The sequence below is a fragment of the Gambusia affinis genome, linkage group LG12 (assembly GCF_019740435.1).
Source record: "Gambusia affinis linkage group LG12, SWU_Gaff_1.0, whole genome shotgun sequence".
NCBI classification, from domain to species: Eukaryota; Metazoa; Chordata; class Actinopteri; order Cyprinodontiformes; family Poeciliidae; genus Gambusia; species Gambusia affinis.
Genome location: NC_057879.1, coordinates 16951231 through 16973731, shown reverse-complemented (window position 1 = coordinate 16973731; position 22501 = coordinate 16951231). Strand labels below are relative to the sequence as shown.

Genomic DNA, 22501 nt, shown 5'->3' with positions numbered 1-22501 from the left:
ATTTGTTGAGTGGATAACGCTGACTTTTCTACGACCATAGGTCTCGACTGCTTCTCTGATTAAGGCCATCTTTACCTGGCCTATTAGTCTAGCAGCTAAACGGCTATGTCTTTTCAGATTTGTAGTCGTGACATACTTTTAATTTGTTGGATGATGGATTGAAAAGTGTTCTGTAAGAGATACTGTGGATCACAGTGTAGGGATCCAAATAGCCTACATGAGAATTCAATACTCAGCTATGGCTACAATCCAGTAGCTTGCCATCATCAGTGTGTGAATGTGAAAACAAATGAAAGATTTCATGTAAAACATCTTTTAGTGTCCTAATAAAGCACTGTATAAGTCTGATGCCAGTTGATTTCTTTGAACGTTCAGATTTTTATTTATGAAGACATTTAGAATGTTGAAATTGTTCAAAGAGTCGAAATGCGTGGCACTGTACACTCTTGATGTAGGCAGAGAAGCCAGAAGTTTTACTAATGTGAGTTTCTTATACAATATATTTTTTGTCAAGCAGAAGTAAAAACTAGGCAACTGGGTAAGTTTAATCCCAACATATATATATATATATATATATATATATATATATATATATATATATATATCCAGGGAGAAACTCTTTTCATTTACCAGAGAGGTTGCTTTAAGGAAGTTTAGTTTCCTTAGCACAGGTACTAAAAATATACCAAATGAATTGGAATTCTTTAGTTTTATTTATTCATTTATTTTTTACAGGAAATCTAAAGTAGAAGAAACCTTTATTATCGATATTGCTCTGCAGGAAGGCAGTCCGCTAGGTATGCTGTTTACCTGTTTGAAAATGTAAGTGGAAAATTAAACTCTTATATTCTCTCCTGCAGCAGCGTATAGAAACCCTTTCCTCATAAACACATGTTCACAGTCTCTTTCTGATTAGAGTTCAGAAGCCACAGGTGCATTTACCTAAATTGTTCTGATGTATACATTTGATAACTGAGGGGATTTTGGTTTTATATCCTCATGCTGAACAAGGGAAATTACTCAACATTAAAGCTTACCATCAAAGACGTTCAACAATTATGGCAAAGTTGATTTTTAAATAAATCCTTTCTTCTTAACTCAGCTCCTATAGGAGTGATGTAGTACTTTCCCAGCATGGTTCATCCTGGGGTCACAGAGATCTACAGATTGCTGTAATTCAGTTCCTTGCATTGACTGATTCATTTTGTTAGAGGTATTATACATTTATTTTTAGATCTGTTTTGATGTTAAAATGCAGCCACTAAATGAGAAAATACATTTGCTTTTAGTGACAGAGCCTTTCCCGCCTGAATACTGAGAAAAAAAAAAAAAAAACAGGTTTCAAAGAGGGACAATTGACTAATCAACTACATTTATGAAACTGTTTGGACCACATCTCAATGTGGCTCCTCTGACTGCTTCAGTTCCCAATAAGCTACCAATGTACATTATTGCTTGTTAATTCAAGAAACCTAAACATCATTACTCTCAACCTTCATATAAATTAATGTTAATACGAATTTCCTGCAAACATATTTCTACTGTGACTATATTTTGCAGTCTATGTTTGACAATTTACTTGTGATTGATGTTTAGAGTACTTGCTAATTAAATCAGTACTGCATGCTGACTCAAAGAATTCCTTGTAAGTATTTAAAGTAAATTTGTCATGACAACTTCTAAAAATCAATACAACTTATAAATCCAGACTAAATCCTAGACAAAATCATTGTTCACCAGATTAAACATTTCTTTGGTATACAACTGATCTGCTGATATTTTCATGTTTGTTTGTTTTTTTCGCTCTTCCCGTGGCTTTGAGTTTAGAGTGTTTCGTTTTTTGTTCTGTCAGTGTCTCACCAGCTTTTCACAAACACATGAAACGTTACTCAGTTGAGTGTGTCATTTCTTTCTTTCCTCTTCCCTGCCTTCACCATGTTCAAATACTGCATCTGTCTCTGCTGCTGAGCATCCAGTGGCACTGTGCATATTTAGGGTATTCCTTTGAAATTTTAGGCGTTAATGATGTACAGTACAAACCAAAGGTTTGGACACACAGTTGTGTCCAAACTTTTGGTCTGTACTGTAGGTTTAAAGAATACTTGTTCCAGACAGCTGAATGCCAAAGTTAGATATGTTCCAAGAATCAGCCTTCAAATATGCTTAACAAATCAGCAGGATGATGCACCAGTGACTGGAGCTGATAGTTTTACATGTGGAACCACTGCTTCTTGTTGTGGTATGTTCTTTCCTGTCTAAATGGATTTATGCAGAATAGATGAATTGTTTGCCTTCATTTATTGTAAGTCAGTGCCTTTGCACTTTCTAGTCTTTATTCGTTTGATCATATGGGCACTTTTCCCCAAAAAATGTTTCCCATGATTGTCTGTCTGTAATGAAGCTTTAACCCCACATATCCTCAAGATTATTTACACACATCTGTCTGAGTTTGCTTTTCTTTTTAAGACACGTCTCATGGGCTGAATAAACTTAAATTGGTCTAATGATCATAATGGAGGTAAAAAGTGGAACCTAAGAACACAATTGCAGTTATAAGGCACAACAGTGCAGTGTAGATGTGTTGCTATAGGAGGGATTGGTGGACTGAACAAAATAGATGGAATCATGAGGAAAAAACATTATTTGGAAATATTAAAGCGACATTTTCAACATTATTTACATCCTGGCCAATGCCAATTTGACAATGATCCAAATGAACCAAAAATCTTCAAATTAGTTAGAAAAGGGCTTAAGGACAGCAAAGTTAATGTAAAGACTTTTCATCACAAAGCTTTAATATGAGTTCCATTGAAAATATGTGGGCAGAAAAGGTGTATGAGAGTAAGGCAACCTACAAACCTGACTCAGTTATTCAAGGTCTGTTAGATTTAAATTTCAGCAGGCTATTGTGAGAAGCTTGAGGAAGGACAGTGAACATGTTTGATTCAAGTTGATTCACGTCATACAATAAATAGGAAGTTTCTGGATTATAACAAATAATAAAAAAGGATTCTACAAAAATATACCTTGCTCATTATTGTGGAAATTAACAGACATATTTGGATCATTGAAATGTTTCTCTGCAGTTTTAGCTGTCACAAATTCCCATGAATGAAACAACCCAATTTACTAACAAAGAAACTATGAAAGTATTTTAGCTGCCTTAGTTGAGTTATCAATGACCATAGTAAAGCTGTTAAACACCATTTGTGACATCAGTGTCTGACAAACACCCTCTCTGGTTCAGTTATGATACATTTTCAGAATTTGTTTTGTCAAATTTCTAAACCTCTTCCTAAAAAGCTTTATTCATTTATCTGTAGATCCATAGGTCAGACAGTCTGAGTCTCAGCTGTAACCATGTTTTATCCTCTTGGCACCCTGCTGTCATCAGGGAATAAAGATGAAAGATGACTCTCATCTTAAAGACAGAGCTTCAGCAAAAATGTGATGATGAATACTGATTTTACAATCTCTGCTAGACTGAGCAGAGATGTATCCAAGAAAAACTTGCCAGGGTGTATCAAGGCTAAAGAGAAAGAGAGCTACCACACCATCAGATTATGATAATCAGCCTCCTGATCATAGGCTGTGGTCTGTTATCAACTCAGGTGTCATTTACATAATGTTAAATGTAGGTTTTCAAGAGTCCCTGCAACTCAATAAATCCCTCTGGATGAAGGTCATTTCTTACAACCATCTATTTTCACTTCAAATTATGGAAACTTTAAATTAAAGCAGAGTTAGCTCTATTTCAATATTCTTCACAACTGAAAAATACTTTCTTCTTTCAAAGAAAAGCGGAAAAAGAAGGGTTTTAAAAAGAAAAAGTCTAAATCATATCCCAATTGACAACATTTCTAATAAATGTTTACAACAACCCATAACATGAAGTACAAATGTGTTCTGCTCTTTCCTTTGCTTAAAAAAACCTCTGCATTGGTTTGTTAGTGCTCCAAAAAGGTTTGTTTCTAAACATTCTGGGATGGAGATCCATTTATCTATTAACAGCATTTTTTTCTAACAGCCACATTTGCACTGATTCTAAAGCATAAATTTGGAATTAACCAATTTGTAATACTGCAGCCATGGATTTGCCAAAGTATCCAAACAAATCTTGTGCAGATATTCTTTGTTCATCTTAACAAAACTTTAATAAAAAAAAACATTAATACCAGGTAAAACTCAGTAATGAAGAATATTATCAAAAGCAAAAGAGACTTAGTTAATCAATTCAAAATGTGAAACTTATTTTATCACAAGAGATGTATTTGATTATGACATACATCTAAGAAAGGTTCAGATTCAGTTTCTCGGAAAATTTAAATATAACTGTGATTACTCCTCATCAATGCTATGCTGCACTGATGAGGTAATTCACTAAAGAGAGGTCCTGAATAGGTATATAATACATGGGTATCCTTTTCAGCAGGTTGAAATTTCCATATAAAATTTATTTTTTTTATTTTTGATCTTATGTAATATTCACATTTTCTGATAAATTGAGTTTGGGGTTTTATGAGCTATAAGCAATAATCATCAAAAGAAACAGAAACAAATTTTTAAAATATTGTTTGTAAATGTGTAATATGCTTTTAATTTTACTATCTATTTTATTTTACTTTGTCTAATTTATACTGCTGGTATCATTTCTCATAACAGTGTCTCCTCTGGGTAAAGGCAATTAAAACAAAATTTAAGCTGATAAATGTGGAGGGGGACACTGTTTGAAATTAGGAACTAATTAAAATCAAGAGTCAGAACATTATGAATTACTAACAAAAAGACAAATATTTTCTGACTGCTTCTCAAAAAGCCATTGCTAATGTTCATAGGCCTGGAAAACGTTGAGAAATGCTATGACAAAGTTTAAAACCAAGAATCAAGTGCATAGCAATTGTTCTCACAAAGCAACAGACCTGTGAGCATTACTATTAATGCCAGAGATGACGCTCAGGCAACTCAGGATAATTTGTCTTGCATCCTGTGTGTATAAATAATCTTTCTTGTGAACCAACCAGGCAAACCAGATTCACAAAAAATTAAGTGGGTGATAGAGAAATAAGTTATCTTGTTTTGTTTTTAGATTGGGAATAACAAACCCACCTCATAACCACTAAACTGATATTATTTGCCTGACAAAAAAAACACAAAAGACAGAAAAGTGGTTAATAGCATTTGAAATGCAGAGTGCCAGTCTCCCCTTGGCCTCCCATCCATTATGATGGAAAACATTTCGAAAGCTTTGTTCCCAGCTGAATCATAACCAGGATTTAATGGAATTCTTCCACCATTTATTCAAGGTCAAAGCTCATCACTCACAGTCCTTTGCATTGTAAATTCATCCCTCAACACCTCTGTGAGAAGAATTTGAATAAAACAAAATTATATGTTTATTAGTATACTTCCAGTGAATATTGAGTCTGCTGTTATATAGGACAACATAGGAGAATATGAAAGGATACTCTTCCTTGAAAAAGTATTTCTTCCCCTATAACTTTTCAAAATTTGTTATAATCTCAGAACTGCATTTCATACAACAAATCAACACAAACTAACTCACAACTGTGAAAAGGAACAACAGTACATTTTTATGTTTTTACAAATAAAATCTGCATGTTACCTGCAAAAGAAGGTAACATGAATATTTTACTCTGAATCTACTCTGAAGCCTCTAAAAATAATCCAAAGCAGCATGTAATATATATTGATGGCTAAGTTTATTTATCTTATGTGCAGTGCTGCTCTACTGTATGGATGAAACCCACAACCTCCCCTTCCTCCCTAATTAGCTTTAATACTTAACTGATCTTGTTCTTGCCAGTTCTTGTTCTTGTAATAAATTTGGATCAAATATGCATCAGAGCTTTTAAAATGTCCTCCCTCCTTATGTGTCTTTGGAAATCTTGCGACACACATTTATTTTGATTGTGCTTAACCACAATTCCTTGCCTTTTTCTATGCGCCCTGTATTTGGTTCACATGAAGTGGGACAATACCTATGACTTTAGGCTCAAGTCTGCACTAAAGTTCAATCACAATGACACCTCCCCAAATGAACCAAACTTTCAGACCTAATGGACTAGACCTCTACAGCACGACTTTGAGAATGCACCCTACATGTGCAAAACTGGTAGGGACATACTAAAAACCAAAAAAAATCCTGCAGTTGTAAATGTGGAACAACATTTTGTTGCTAAGGGCTGAATAAAAATGCACACTACACTTCTCAGATTTGTATTTGTCACACACAACATTCGTCTTCCACTTAGCAATTATGCTCAACTTTATGTTTATTTATTACATGAACTCCTTCAAAACACATTGAAAATTCAAGTTGGGAAAAGCAATGTATGCTAAGATAATTCAGAATAAAAACTTTTAAATTTTTTAAACTTCATTTAATAAATTAAAAGGGACTTATAAACACCCAATATAAATAAATAGATATTTTTTATAATTCTAATGAATAGAACAGAATTTTTGAATCTTGTTAAGAACTCTGTTACTTTCCCAGTGAGCAAGCAGCAAATGCTTGCAGTTAGTTATTTGAGATTATCATCAGTCGCAGCATCAGATAGTCTTCTAAATGGGTATATAATCCTTCCAATTCCTGACAAACACATCTCTGCCCACTGGGTGCATATAAAGTTTATGGTTTTCCACTGCACTCCATCCAAAGAATATGCCACAATGGTTAGTGAGTACCAACAAGAATCTTCAAGTTTGATTCCTGGCTGAATTTTACATTTCTGGACCAAGATATCTACTGAAAAACAACAAGAAAGTTGACACACAGGAAAACTTATTTCACAACCTTTTTTCCACCACCAGCTCAGCTGGCACTTTCTGTCAAGCAATTATCCTCCCATGAATAATTCCTGTTTGTCTCGACACTCCTGACTGCTGCTTGGAAACAAATATGTTAATAAAGGCCTTTCCGATTTGCAACATTTGTGACACAAATTAAAAAGACATAAAACCCAAAAAGCAGGATTAAATTAATATCTCAGAAGAGACATGCTTTGATCAACTCCACAGATTGTAGTCAGTCACTTATAAAATAGCTTTCTCAGAAGACTTTTTTCACGGTTGATTAAAGATGCAACACAGGAATGCAATCATATTTTTAAGCAGAATGAATTCATTTGAGAGGTAAATAAAGTTAGATGTTGATTTCTCAAGTTTGGACTTCAAAAATAATACAGACAAACAATAAAAACAACACAAAACAACAAAAAAACTGAAGTTGCAGCACATCTTTCATTTGTACATCTAATATGGAAGTTTACTACTTCACCACAATCCTAAGGTAGCAGTCAATTGAAATCTAATAACTGAATAATATTATAGTGTTGTTCTCTAGTGTCATTGTCATTTTGACAAACTATTTAAATCATGCTCAATTATTATAAAGGGGGTTCAGCCTGAAAATCCCAGGACACTGGCAGTTACTCAAACCAGCCTGTCTGTCACCAACAACCATGTTCACAAGCACACAGTAAAGTTTTTAACAATTAGCATTTTTTTCAATAAAATAACGTACTAATAACCTGCATTGGTCAGCCTAATCATTAAGCCCCTGCTAAAGTTAAATTCAATGATCTCCTTAGAATTAAATATATTATTGGAAAATTATGAATCATGTCATTTTTAGTTTTGTTGAGAAGTTACATCCATCTAAAAAAGTTGCATATCAAGCAGAAACCATGTATGCTAGATCCATGTACCAGGAAAAGCTGTACAAGTCATTCACAAAAACTTTACTACAACATCCTCCATCTTAGAGCAGAAAATTACTGCAGTGAGGCATGTTTTTAAAACAAACTGCACGACAGTGAGGACTAATGCTTGGTAAACATTCAGCACCATAGCACCTTTTCTTATCATTACTGGAATAAAGTGTAACCAGAGAAATAAGCTGTAAATCCTATGTAGTTACAACTGAAAACCATTTTAAAGTAGTGACGAGTAATGTCTGGTAGATCAGATAGGATTAGGATGACAAATTCCTAGCTCCACAAGTTTATGAGGAAATACATCAATTTCACCAAAGATGCTCAAATTACCTCTCCAACATGAGTGCAAAATCTTTGGGCAAAACGTTTTCTTGAATTGCAGTGACAAGTTACAAAACATATCAAAAATGCTTCTGTCATCCAAAGAGCTGTCTTCACAGATCACTGAGAAAACAAAGGTAGCTTTGCCTTGGACACACATCTTTATCTCAAGAGTTTGCAGCATTTTTTCATTGCATGGCTAAGAGATGCCAACCAACATTTGCAACAAAGCTGTACAAGTCATTCACAAAAACTTTACTACAACATCCTCCATCTTAGAGCAGAAAATTACTGCAGTGAGGCATGTTTTTAAAACAAACTGCACAGTTGAAACTGGAACCCAATCTAAACGTCTTCAAAAATAAAAAAGTGACAGACTGTCAACTCTGACAATAAATAAAAAGAGACAGTGCAAATTGCAAGCTGGTGACTTACTGTGGTGAAATTTACAGCGAAGCAGTCCTCTCCCCGAAAGGTGCACTGCAGAAGCATGTCACCGATGTCATGCCCTGTTCGGTTATAGAAATCTGTCATATTGAAGAGCTTGGGCTTGAAGTTCTGGAAGTTCGCCTTTTCCTTTAGCACAGCCAGAACCTCAGCTTCAGCCAAGTGTGGGTTGGCGATCTGGTGATTATTGTTAAGGAGGGCCAGGAGCTCTCCAACGTGATAAAGGTCATTTTTAGTAATTTTGGAGAAACGAAATTCATTGAGGTTGCAGAAGGTAACAGCAGGAAAGGTGAGGTTTGTGGCTGCCACTTCATCCAATTTGGTGACGTGAGGATACTCTAGGTAATACGACACCCGATCCATGCAGACCAGCATCAGTAAGCTTAATGATCCCAAGAAAGAAATAGTCCAAAGAAATAATAGCTACCTTAAAATGGTTGTCAGATTCTGTATCACTTTTCCTTTCATCGCGTCTCACGTGCCATTGGTTTGTCAGCTGTTCCTGGAGTGCCAGGTACCCCCTTTTCATTCAGTTTGCCGTTTTATTATCTCCAAAGCTGTCTCTCACTCTCCACGCTCAGCTGTCCTTTGCAGAGGCACCAATAACAATGACAGAAACACCCACTTCTACTGAAAACGCAATGTCTCCTGATTCCTGAGTCGAGTCAAAAGGAATGGACAAGGAAAGAGAACAGAAAACAGCAGACAGAAGGATATAGGCAATGAGGGGGGAATGAGATGAAAAGGACTAGCGTTTAAAGAGGGGCGCTAAGCCTCAGCAGTCAATGGGACCCTTCCTCCTCCAATCGGAGAGAATGCCTCTACATCGCATTGATAATAGGCTGCAATGGTTTTTGAGAGAGAAATGGCTCACTGGATCCACAGTTAAGAAAGCCACATGTTGATTATTTAATGGAATTTGATAGATAAAGTATTCATGGCATAAAACAAATGGTATTGCAGAAATTATGCATGTTTAACATCTCAGGATCCATCCCACTGCTGAATAGCTGCTTTGCTTGAGTCTGTGTTCAAAAGGGGGGGGGGTCTTTCAATCTGGACATCACATTGCATTCTTTTATTATTCGCTAATCATATCCGTCAACAAGATTGCTTCTCAACAAAGCCACATGTTGATTATTTAATGGAATTTGATAGATAAAGTATTCATGGCATAAAACAAATGGTATTGCAGAAATTATGCATGTTTCAACATCTTTGAGAGTACAACAAGCAATTTGTTGTTTTTTCTAGAAAACATGGATAAACATGTTTTCATCAATTGTATTTACCTCATCATATAACAGCATATTTTTATATTTGTTTTCCAAGTGTAACAAAAAGCCTTTATGCTTTGGCTTAATCTCTCTTGAGATGTGGTGTGTGCTTAGAGAGGCTTGGCCACTAATGGATTTTATTAGGGTTAAAAGTTCAAATCAGTGTTCTGAGAAAGCATTTAATTTGTCCAAGGGCCAAACAAGATTATCATTCAATGGCTTCCCAAGGGTTACTTTTAAATGTAACAATGGGTGTATTTTCCAAGATATGACTTCAGCGTTTGAAGATCGATAGTAACTAAAAAAGAAAACCATTGTAACCCCAACCAATAACACTCCATAGCCTGAGAGCCATGAAAGAACTTTAATCTGCAAACCAGTGAAGGTAGTGACAGGCATACATGGTCTTAAATCAGATGCCATTTAGAAACTTAAAGCCTGCAGATAATACTCTGGTTAAAATAAATGTAAATCAAATTATAGTTTCTTTTTTTTTTTTTTTTTTGCTTAGGTCATGTTGCTTTCATAAAATCTTCCTACTCTTTCCTCTTGGATAAGCTCAAGAGGTCTTCCTGGAAGGTCCCTGATTATTACATAAAATGAAGAAACAAAGTCATAATAATAATAAATATATAGCAAAAGATATGGCGTTTTCTGAATACCATGCAAAATTATCACAGTGGGAAAAAAGAGAGAAGGAGCTGTGATACCTAAAATAGAATATTCAGATATAGTTTCTTTAATTTTCACCTCAAATGCTGTCTACTTTTTGATGTCAAGATGAATAGATTCATGGATAAAATGACACTCTCTGGATGCATTGGTTCTTAAATATTTGAATTACTATAAAACAATCCAATCAAATATAAGATTAAAATTTACAAATGAATGAAACGATTCAATAGAGATTTTTTTAAAATAATTATTAGTTCATACCTGCAATACATATAGGAGAAAATTATTTTCCTATATGTAGGATCTTTTAATTTAAAATAATTGGAGTTATGTGCAATAACATAAACAAACACACACACACACACACACATAAATTGCTCATTTTGCAGTTAGTTTCATGGAGTCTGTAGCTTAGCTCAGGACTTCAGCATGAGAACCAAAATGAATGCCCAGTTGTCTTTCATTGAACCACAGATCATTTTCAACACAGAATTAAATCCAAAAGAGATTAAGGATGTTCATTACTTCCACATTAATTAATTTATAGGGAACAAAACTGGCCACACAAGGGCAAAGACCTCTGACCACAGTTTCATTATTGACAGTAGTGAATTATAACCAGTAAATTAAATTCAAACTATACTAAATCACCCTTCAATGAAAAAAACTCATTTTAATTTAGATAGTATAAATTGAGATTTGAGGATTTCCATGAATACTGAGGCACAACCCTGCTTTATACTTCCATGTACTTAAGGGGTAGGGTTATGTAAAACCAACTTATTTGACCTTTATATCATGTTATAATGTTAATTTTTCATCAAAGGCATACCAGAAGTGTCATTTTAATTCTTTCATGCATGTTTGAGAAATTCTTTAATCTCCCATCACAACCTAACTCTGCCTTCAAAGCATGGCTCCTCTTCTAGCCACAGTTTCCAAGTTTCTACCTCACAGAGCAGCCCTCCTCTTTGACTGTCCCTCTGAGCTCCTTCAAACTAGCTAGCAGCAATTAGTAAGCATGTGGTGGAACTGAGCATCAGCTGAGCGCATTACGAGCTCATTACGAGGCTCAATTTCAAGGTATTAAATTATGAAGTCAAATTTCTTTTAAGTCATATTTGATATATATAGCATTTTTATCACAACCAAAGATAACAGAGTTGCTTGATTGTACTATAAAATGACACAGAAAAATACATAATACTGCCTCTTTAATGCTCCTATTTTTACAGCTTGGCAAATATGCTATATAAATATTAGCATAGTTAAATGTTTAAATCCCTAATAACAGGCAAGGCTGTTGTTGCAGATTATAGGTTGAAAGTGGTGGACTTTTCAACAGTAATTTGCTTTCAAGTGGCTGGTAGAAAGCACAGCATCAAATGAGGAATACTAATGAGGAGTGCTTATTGAAACCCAGCTAAGCACAGTACATGTTTTTAAGGACACTTTGAATTTTATTTTATAAAGAAATATTCTAACTGAACTTTTAGACCTTAAAAAGATTTCAGTTGTGAACAACTCCCATTCCAAGAAGCACGCAACTCAACATTCACTGACGTTTTAATCTTTGATGAAGACTGTAAAGTAATGAGAGCAAATGTTACAGTTTAACATAATGTTGAAAAGTTAATATAGCTTTTTTCAATTATAGGGTTTAAGAAAGATTGAATTATCTTTAATTCAAGATACACATTTATAGTGCTAATACAAGTATTAAGAAATATGATCCTTTAGAAAGATACAGTTGAATTTATTAGATTAAATGTTTCTTTGTCTATTGCAAGTCTTTGATATGTGAACAATGTTTTGTCATATGCAGCCAGAAACTGAGTTGAACTTGTTTCTGCCATTTTATTGATCTAACAATGGAGGCATTTAAAGTGACAAACGGATTGAGATTTTCCTCACCCTGTCACAATCAATTAAGTTAAGCAGGCGAAAAAAATATGCTGATTTTCAATTAATGTATATTTCCATGTAATTTATACACTTTGTCCTCGGTTTCATTTTTTTTCTCATAATAATAAATATTCTTAGAATGTTTTAGTTCATATGTGCACTATACAAGCCATAAAGAGAAAACTATAGAAAAAAATGTTGTTAAGACTCACACAGATTTAGCAAATAGTAAATTCAGGGCTATCATAAAAAATATCAGTATATGAAACAATTGCCTTCCTCTGATTCAAACTACCAGCTGCTTGAATGTTGTCAACCGTCAGCATCAGTTCCAATCCAGCATCATCATCTGTCTAACATCAAGTTTCTCCTGCATCAGTAATAAACAGAGTGTGTATGATACAGAGCTTACAGCAGCTGTGAAACCACACAGGAGAGATGTGTTCTGCTTCGTATAATTTCTCCGGATCCCAGGCCAAGAACAAGCCCTCTTCCCACCAGTGATGCACATAACCAGATAGCTACAGTCATGGAAGGCAATGTAAGGCAAATCTATTTTTATAGAATCATTCATAAACAAGCTAATATGAAGTGCTTTGAAAGACATCAATGAAAAGACAAAAAAAACAGTAAAAGAAAAACTCGACATGAAACAAAAAGGTTTTAAAATACAAATATTGAAAGGCAAAAAAGATCTCAAACTGTTTATTTGATCAAAGTTGCAATAATGTAATATAGGAATAATAGTTTTAGCCCTGATAAAAAAAAGGAACCAACAGTTTCTATGCATTTCAGGTTTTCAAAGAGTTTGTTTCAGAGCTAAGGATCATGGAAGCTAAATTCTTCTTTACTTTGTTTATTATGGATCTTGCAAACACCAAGTAATCAAGTATTTGAACAACTGAGGGATCTACGTGGTTTATAATACACAAGCAATGCAAAAATGTATTTTAGCCTGGATCATTGCTTCATAAACCAATAACATAATTTTAAAATACATTATTTAATAAACAGAAAGCTAGTGCTCCGATTTAAGAATTGGTGTTGTGTAACATTTGGACTCCCGCAGCAGCCTTTTTGGATAAGCTGCAGTTGTCTTATTGATTTTTACTGAGACCTGTACAGACACTAGCAGTAATCGAACCGACTGAAAGTAAATGCATGCACCAGAGTTTCTCTGTCTTGTTTTGAAAGGAAATTCTTTATTCTGGCGTTGTTAAGAAAATAGTAAGCCCGTTTAGTAGCGAACTTTATGTTTGCTACTAAATGTTCATGTTTAAATTTTGAGCAGTTTAAAACTATGCCCAGGTTCCTTCTTTGTGGTCTTAAGTCCCAGTAAGTCTGGTTGAGTGCTGATCTAGTTTCCTCTCATTTAAGAGCTCACAGCATATGCAGCTTCTCTGGCCAGCTCTATGTGACTGACTTACCGCTGCTCTGCTTTGTGAGGACACGTATGTACTCAGCATAACATCATAAAGCAAAGTATAGACATGAAACACTCACCAATACAAATGGTTGTTTAAGTCAAAACTTATTAAGATCAAAGTTTTAATGATTCAGGAGTAAAACTCAAAGCTGCTTGTTTAAAAATCTGCAAACTATTGGTTGTCAGGCCCCATTACCAATACTAACACAGTCTGAATTTCATAAGCAAAATGACCAAAATTATATTTATATGCCACCTTAATTATTTTGGTTATACAGCTGTAGAATAATCAGAAAAATGTGCAATGAATAAACGTGGTCCCCCTTTTCTCCAGGGCAGCTTCCAGAATCTAGCAGTTACTTATTATTAGCAAGTAGTTTTGACAGCAATAATAGCTTAAATGGTAAAACAAAAAGCAAATAAAAAAGAAATATGCCAAATCCTGTCTGTGATGACAAGATAATAATAAGAGGGTTCAAAGTGAAAGCAATTACAGATGCAGCGTAAATGGCTTTTCAGCCAAAATTTCAGACTTGTTTTGTTTTATTTTCTGACAACGAAAGCATTGAAATAAGTGAATGAGAGCAGCTGCTTTGGGAATTCAGCCATTACAAAATACAGCTGTTGTGAGCAAAGAGAAAAAGAAATGATTCAACAGAGCTAAGCTTGCTGACAATTGCTCGGTGATGAAAGAGATGGATCTGCTTATTCATGAAGAACATTGTGACCTGCATATAATATTTTTACTTTATTTCAGAGAAAATACAATAAATCAACAAGAATTAGTTCGTGCTGGAGCTGAGAAATTAGTTGAGAATGAACTATGAATAAGAATAAATAATGAATTAATTAATTCATTTTAATCTGGCGGACTGAATTTTATGCTTGTTCCTGGTAAGGATGAATGACCTTGGGGTGTTTCCAGTTTGCCTGAGCATTACAATTGCCAGATTGGCATGTGTACCACTTCTTATTCAATACTTTGTATAACCAGTTTTAGTTGCAATTACCTAAAGTATAAGTATATGACTTACCAACCTCTCACCCCTCTACCTAATTGGATTTTGGAATTACCATTCTAGTGTAGAATGATAGACTTCAAATTAATTTGAAGTGGTCACATATCCCTTTTCTAGATTGATGGGAAGCAACAATGTTTTTGCTGATGTGTTTTCTCATTGCCAGTGTTGTAACAAACATCTATATTCTCTAACAAACAGTCAACATTATTACTTTCATAGAAGATGTCACATTTCCAAAATTAACTGAATGCTTTTTCCCCTTCTACTTTTTCTGGAATGCTTTTTTTTTGTGTTTTTAGGAAAGAAATTATTTTTAATCTGTTGTGTGTTCCTTTCATAGCTGAGATTACACTTTAGAACCTGACATTAACCAAGACATAAAATCAAAGGTATTTCCTTTTTACCTTGACAAATTTTAATGGATGGAAAACATCTGACAAAACACTGGGCTCATAAGAAAACATTTAGCTTAATTTGAAATGCTGATATAAAAATACCTAGGATTATAGTCACTGCAATCATTAGGCTGTAAATAGTGTTGGGTAAGTAAAGTTACTGAAGGTCAGTCAGAAAACCCACTGACAGGAAAACTGTGCTGATCCAGATCTAGAAATAGCAAGTAATCAATCAATGAAATGGCCAAGTTATGTAGAATTGGCAAGCAAGTCTGGCAATTTTATCATTGCAACATCTTCATACAGCATTAAAGGAGACGACATTTAAGATCTTATATACCCTAAAGATAAAATGAGTGGCAGAGATGAAACACTGCCATACTTAGTGAAGCACTATAACATAATTTTAAACAGAGAGTATCTTGAAACTGTGATGATTTATCACTTTTACTCTCTTGAATTAATCACTTTATATTGCTTCTGTGCTCAGCACCTTACATAAACACATCAGTAATATGATCTAATGACTGCAATTCTGAAAGTGGGAGTCAAGGACCAAAAAAAAGAAGTTGGTGTTTAGATTTGTCCATTCATTTAAAATAACCCAAGGATTCAAAACTGGGAAACAGAATTTCAAGGAACTGTTTCAACTCTGAGTTGTTAATTTCAGACTAATTTTTCATGCCTGTTAGAGTACATCGCAAAAAAAATAATACTGAACTCTGGTTCATTATTTTTCATGGCAAAATGTAAATACAAAGAATGCCCTCTGATTTAATTTATTCAAGCTGAAAGTCTGCATAAAGCTGATGCAGACCATGGCATGCGTCTTAAAATCAGGAGTGAAGAAGCGACTCCAGATTAATCCCTTTTATTGTTGAATTTCAACTGGACCAATCAAGGACCAGAATGAGAAGTTGTGAACGATGGCGTCAATTTTCTGCACTGCTTTAAATTGTAGTTTGTAATTTGACTGTGGGAGCCGAGAAAGTGAGCAAAGCCATTCAGTCCGTGTTGGCCATGCTTCCAAATAATTAATTAACATTAACACCCATCTTTTTCAGCTTGGTACTTCTCTCTTCACAGTGGGGGATGGTTGTTTACAGTGCAGGCAATTCCGGTGACCTTTAAAGTGTTGAACTGACACATGACATACGCCACGGGCATATGTTAGCGATTGGGTAAAATGTAAAACTTCCACACCTCCAGCAAGCAATAATTTCCCATTAGTAGAGTGTCTGGACACTCTCTACGAAGCAAAGCATAGCACAAGGGGATGGTTTACCAGATTAGAAAAATTTGTTATTTTATTAAAACGTAATCATTAATTTTTTTGTTGTTCTTCTTAAAGGTTTAAGAACAGTACAGTACAAAGAGGTGCTAACAGATACTGTATAAGATTCAACAAAAAAAATAAAAGGGGCCCAATGAGGAGGATGAAAGGGCAGGTATCACTCTACAGAAGTGTTTCTCAATGCTGTTGCCCAGGAACCACTGCTCTGCATATTTTGGAAGTGTCTCTGCTCTAGCACACCTGATTCAAATTATAGTATTAAGTCCTGCATGCCATCAAGTGATGTAGAAACCGGTTAATCATCCATTTATTGAGGCCAGGTATGTGGAAGATGGGAAACACCGGAAACATGTAGAACAGTGTTCTCTCAGGAGCAGGATTTAGGAAAATTGTTCTAAAGGGAATACACTCTCAAAGAACAAATGCTGCCCAGTTATATTGTACTCCTGACCAGAGCTGTTGACAGAATGTTTCAAATGGGACGTGGCATCTTCTGTCCATTCCTTATGAGATGGAGGGGCAGCTTTCTTCCAGTTGAACATTATTAAACATCTTGCAAGTAATGTAATGAATACTATTGTATTGGCCTGTTGTGTTGATATTGATGTACCCAAAGAGGCAAACCCCGATAAAGCAGTTATTGAACTTTAATATCTCTCTTACATATAAAAAGGGGCAAAGAAAGACATCTCGGAGTTAAAGTAAAGCTCGACATCCTTCAGTAAGAAACAGGAAGACTGCTAGCTATGCTAACTATTAGTAAAAGATGTTAAAGTCAGTTTAAACTCCATAATCAATATGTCTTTGTTCCTAAATAGTCTTGAGAAGTACAATAGTATTATACTTCTCAAAGAGACACTGGTATCAGTTCATATCTGTAGCAGGAACATAGGCCAGGTTTTTAAAAAAACAAGGTTTATTTTAAACAAGAAAGATATCCAAAAAGTCTCAACTAAAAGGTTTTGATGTTCCTAGTCACATAAACCTCTGTAATCAAAGATTTTGATACATTGCACTTACTTAAAGACAGATAATGTAAATACAGAAAATGTTCTTTCAGCTGTTGTTGGCTTTGTAGCGCAGGAAAACCCAGAAAGTTAACAATGAAGTTATTCTCCTAGAATCAGTCACTGTGGTTATTTATCACAAGTTTATGAAATCTAATTAGCAGTAAACCATTTTTTCTAGAAAACAGGGTTTCTAAAGCAGGCAATATGCATAAAAGCTTTATAACTTGAAATATATCAACAATTTTCCAAACTAACAGTATTATACAAAATATATTGGATTGTGTTGAACTGCTCAGTGCAGGAGGGTTTTATTGCTGGTTGTTTTCTGGTTATTTTCCAATATTGTTCTCTGCGTTTTAGGCAAGTGTTTATACAGTAAATCCCTATCAAGCATAGACACGATGGCATAAATGGAATCAACTGGTCACAAAATATTTTTATGAATACTAAAACAGAGAACAGAAATAAATTAAACACCTTTGACAGATTTAAGTAACACACTGATATAGCAGCTTGTGATAAGCACGACAGCGAACATTTTTCTGTTTATGTGACAGACAGATGAAGCGAGGTAGCAGATGTGAACACACACTCACCTTTTTATTTCCTTTCTACCCAGCACAGATAACAACTGCTAAAGATGAATGAATCTGCCTGAAACAGGAGAAAATAACAGGCTTATTAAATGTGTGCAATACCTTGGTTAAATGACCTCAAACAAGTAGTTTCTAACATAAATATTCACAATTTATCTGTTGAGTAGAACATGCTTGTTGATGAAATCTTTGCAAAACACGGACCGCTATTGGTGGTCTTTTCAGTTCTTTTTATCTCATCCAGATTTGCTCATCAAAAATAAAATACATTGGCCACACTTGTCTATACGTTGCAAATGTCCACATTAAGTACCTTGAGGTTATCCTTAGAGTTTTAAAATCTTCTTTTTTTTTTCCAGAATTAATTGACTTTTTAATTTTCCAGGTTATTATTGACAAAATTGTAGGAATATTTTTCATAAAGGGTCTTTATGAAGAACCTTTTCATAAAGACCCTTTCACAGACTATGCATCTCACATATCCACCACATACATATGTGAGAATCTGTGGGGAGTATACAATATACGCTGAAATGTATTTTTCCAATGACCTGTGCATTAGGTAATTACAGTCATATTTACTACAGTAGTCATAAATATGGGTATTTAAATATTTATTTAAATTCAGCAAAAAATGTGCAAAAAGACAAAAGAAGAAAAAGCTCAAGTGGATAAATATTACACTCTGAACTCTTGTTTTTTATAAGAAGGCTTTTTAAAGACATTAACCAATATGTAAAAGCTGAGTATTCAAGTCATTAGAACTAGGGCATGCTTTAGTATGACACAAATGAATGAGCGTGAGACAGTGTAATGCTATTTAGAGAGATGTGAGTGCATGATAAAAGGCAGAAATTCAGCTCACTTTGTAGCACGGCCTTAGATCTCATCAATCAAACAGATTTAAAGCTAGTGATAAAGGAGCTAAGGCTAGCAGTACACTAACAAATCAAACAGCATGGATAAATCTCTGCTGTATTAAAATCTTCCACATTTACTAGTTTGTCTACAAGTAAACAATTTATACCTGTATGTGCGAGATTCTGTGTGATAAAATCTTAAAGCAATAACACTGGATGATTTTGAAAATAAAATCTCCGGTCAAAGTCAGTGTATGCTGATATCGTTAAACTGCAGCTACTACTGGATGTTTCTTGAAAACAAGCCATTATGTACAAAAAATCATGTAACTGGTTCACTTTATGTTTTAAACTTTCAGAACAAATGGAACATCAACAATCATTCCTAGCAAAAGCCAAAAGCTAAATGCAATTCCACTCAATAGACAGCATAAATATCTTTAATGCATCTTACTGTGATAAAGTATTCAGATTAATGCAAGCTTTGAGATGTAAATATGTGACTACGGAGGTAACAGTCCTGTTTCCACAATAAGATCTCTGCCTAAAGAATGTAGAGATCTTTTCTGCATTCATTAGGCAAGAGGTACAGAAACACAAAGGTGAGCTTCTCTCCATTACCAGCTGTGCGCTTACTATAGTAAAGATATTTTTACTTAGAAAAGCATCTTAAGCATATGTTCAAATTTGCTGCGGAGATTTTAAGAAGTCTTAGAAGTAAAAAAAAGAGAGCAAAAAGTAAAAAAATAAATAATGTTTGTGGTACCTGATAAATACTTTTCTTTCCCACAATATAAACACAATTTGTTGAGGTGTCTAAAGGCGCAAGTCAAAAAGCTTGGAAAAATAAATATGAACTATACATCTCTATGACAAATCCGGTGGTGAGTAGGTAACCTTTGAATACATTCTAAAACAGGTTATCTTCAGCTGCTGCAGCACTAAGAGAGGCCCACTTCATGTCATTTTGAGCACAGTAATTTTTGTATATGCCATGATTGGGAGTAAACAACATTTATCATAAATAATGTCTTTAGTTACTACCAGATTTTAATCTTTCTTGGCTCATACAAGTCAAGCTTCAACCCATGCCAGGTTCAAATTACATCAAACATTTGGCAACTACACCATTTGCTTCACTAAAAATACATTGTGACGTAAGATCGAGCCAATGGTCTACCTTTGCCACACAAGCTATCTGTCAAATACTAAGTTTATAATATAACTTAAATATAGAACATTTCATGGGCAAATGTCATATTTTTAAAGTCAGAAAATCTAGCATAAATTTTTTGACAAATATTACTAAATTAAAATAAACCTTTTCAAATTTTCTAAAACAGTAACAAGTAAACTTTAAAAGCCACTTTTCAGTAGACTGACTTCTCTTCTACCCACAGAATGTGTAGCATTAGTGTGAAGTGACATGGGTCACTTCACACAATTAAACGCTGTTAGAAACGCAACTGGGTGGACTTACAAAGTTTCAGTGTCCTCAAAATAATGATGTAATATACTTTAGAGCTACATCCTCAAAAGTAAAACATGTCCTTTCTGCTGAAACGTGAATCTTTAAACTTCATCCATTCAGTGTTGCACAACCTCATGGATTATTTCCTAATAATCCATGAGAAAGCCCAACCACAACTGGAAAGAAACAAATTTGTACATAATTGCATTATGGCCTTTAAGCCTCTTCATATAATCCATATTAAAACCAGTTCATGACATTTTAGCCCAAGGTTATGTCAAGTGCACATAACCTGCAGTCATGCAGACTAATCCGTATGACTGCATATGACATTTGCAAATTTTTTGGCATACAGTAACTGTAGCAGACAAGACTGTAGACTGAATGCTTTGTAAAACATTTTCCATTTCCAACATTTTCCAACTCAAACTCTAACTGTATAGTTAGAACTATTGCATCTTTTAGCTGAACTAAACTCACAAAAATAACCGAGAATGCGTAGCACTTCATGAATACGTAAAACTTACTCATTTAAAGCCACACATGCAAATTCCATTGAATTCTTAGCAAAAAGATTCAAGCTGGATGACATGTTTGAAACGTTCTCATCAGTTTCCATGGCACAACTATGCCATCAAGAGGACACATCATGAAAATGCAATTGGTCTGAATAAAGCAAACTATAATAGGAACAGGAAACTACGGTAATATTTTTTTTGCCCTTTTGAAAGAAGTGTTGCCTTGGGTGATGTGTACAAATCAAGTCCTTTAGCATCAGTGCTAAATATGGGAAGCAAACAAAGAAAACATGTCAAAAATGTCTGGTACAGGACCACATCTCAACCACTGTAATTACACAACAATCAATATAGATTAAATCCACCTAGTATTCCACATTTATAATGTTTTTCTTTTTGTTTCACTTCTTACTTCTTTTAATTGCCTGTGTACATCCGATTTTTCATCGAAGCCACAATGGATCCAGAGTGTCTTGGACTTTAGAATCCAAACAGCAGCTCTCAAATCACTGATGGCTGCTTACAAACTGATACTCTGACAGTAAAACTGAGCAAGAAGTTTCTGAATGATTAGATAAACCTGGCAGCGCACACCAGATAATGCAGTCCATTAGTGCAAAGTGACCACACTGACACCTGAATAATACATTACCACATATTAGGACCAAATATTATGAAAACTGGTGAGTTTTCTTATAGAATGTACTGGATGGAAATTGTATGTATACTGAATAAAGCCACAATAGCCAATCTGAACCATTTTTAATCTAAGTCCCAGGTGACTCCCAGCTCAGATTTGTAAAGAGATAAAGATTAGGATAAAGTCATTAAGTCTGCCAGGGGAATTAATAATTTTAAATCAACTGCATTCTACAGGATGCATTTCTGTAAAAAAAATAAATAAATAAAAAAATCACTTAGCACTTCCAGATCTCTGTGCAAGCTGATGTTTTCCATTTCAATGTCACTTCTTCCACCATTTAAATAATAAATAACAATTACACTTGTTGTCATAGGCTTTAGCTTTTGATACACATGTGAGCTTTCAGTTTAAAACCTCCAGCTGATTTAGTGTTCAGAATCTGGCCTTGAATTGTAGAATCACCATATAATAGATTATTTAAAAATGTTTGATACATGTATTATTTATTTATTTGTTTATTTATTTATTGGATTGTGGCAATACAGGCACTCAACAGTAGTCTCCCATTAAGTCTAAAAAATAAAATAAAGCAAGTCTGCCACCAAGTGGACATCAATAGTGTGTGCAATACCAAACCTTTATCAATATCTACAGTCCCTATGGAAATTGGATTGCAAGTGCATTTTAGATTTTGATTTTTAAAATGGCTAACGGTGTTTACTGTCTACTTTGAGTCAATAAATAAATGAGTAACGTCTAAAAATGTATATGTTAAAAAGCAAACATTAACTGAAAAATTTTATAACAAAAAAGCGCTTCCCTCGCTCGGGCTTGGTCAAAACTATTATGTTAACGTTCAGTTGAATCTCGTCGGTCGTGAAATGAACCAGCTGCACTAAATC

At 34.5% G+C, this 22501-nt stretch overlaps 1 protein-coding gene across 1 annotated transcript in view; it reads right to left on the bottom strand.

Moving 5' to 3' along the window:
• The window catches only part of asic1c (acid-sensing (proton-gated) ion channel 1c), a 109524-nt gene extending 100605 nt beyond the window's left edge, over window positions 1-8919 (bottom strand). The window contains exon 1 of the mRNA XM_044134584.1: window positions 8496-8919. Coding sequence (XP_043990519.1) covers window positions 8496-8882 — 387 coding nt within the window. The 5' untranslated portion in view covers window positions 8883-8919. The remainder of the gene's footprint in view (window positions 1-8495) is intronic.
• Window positions 8920-22501: the final 13582 nt, after the last annotated feature.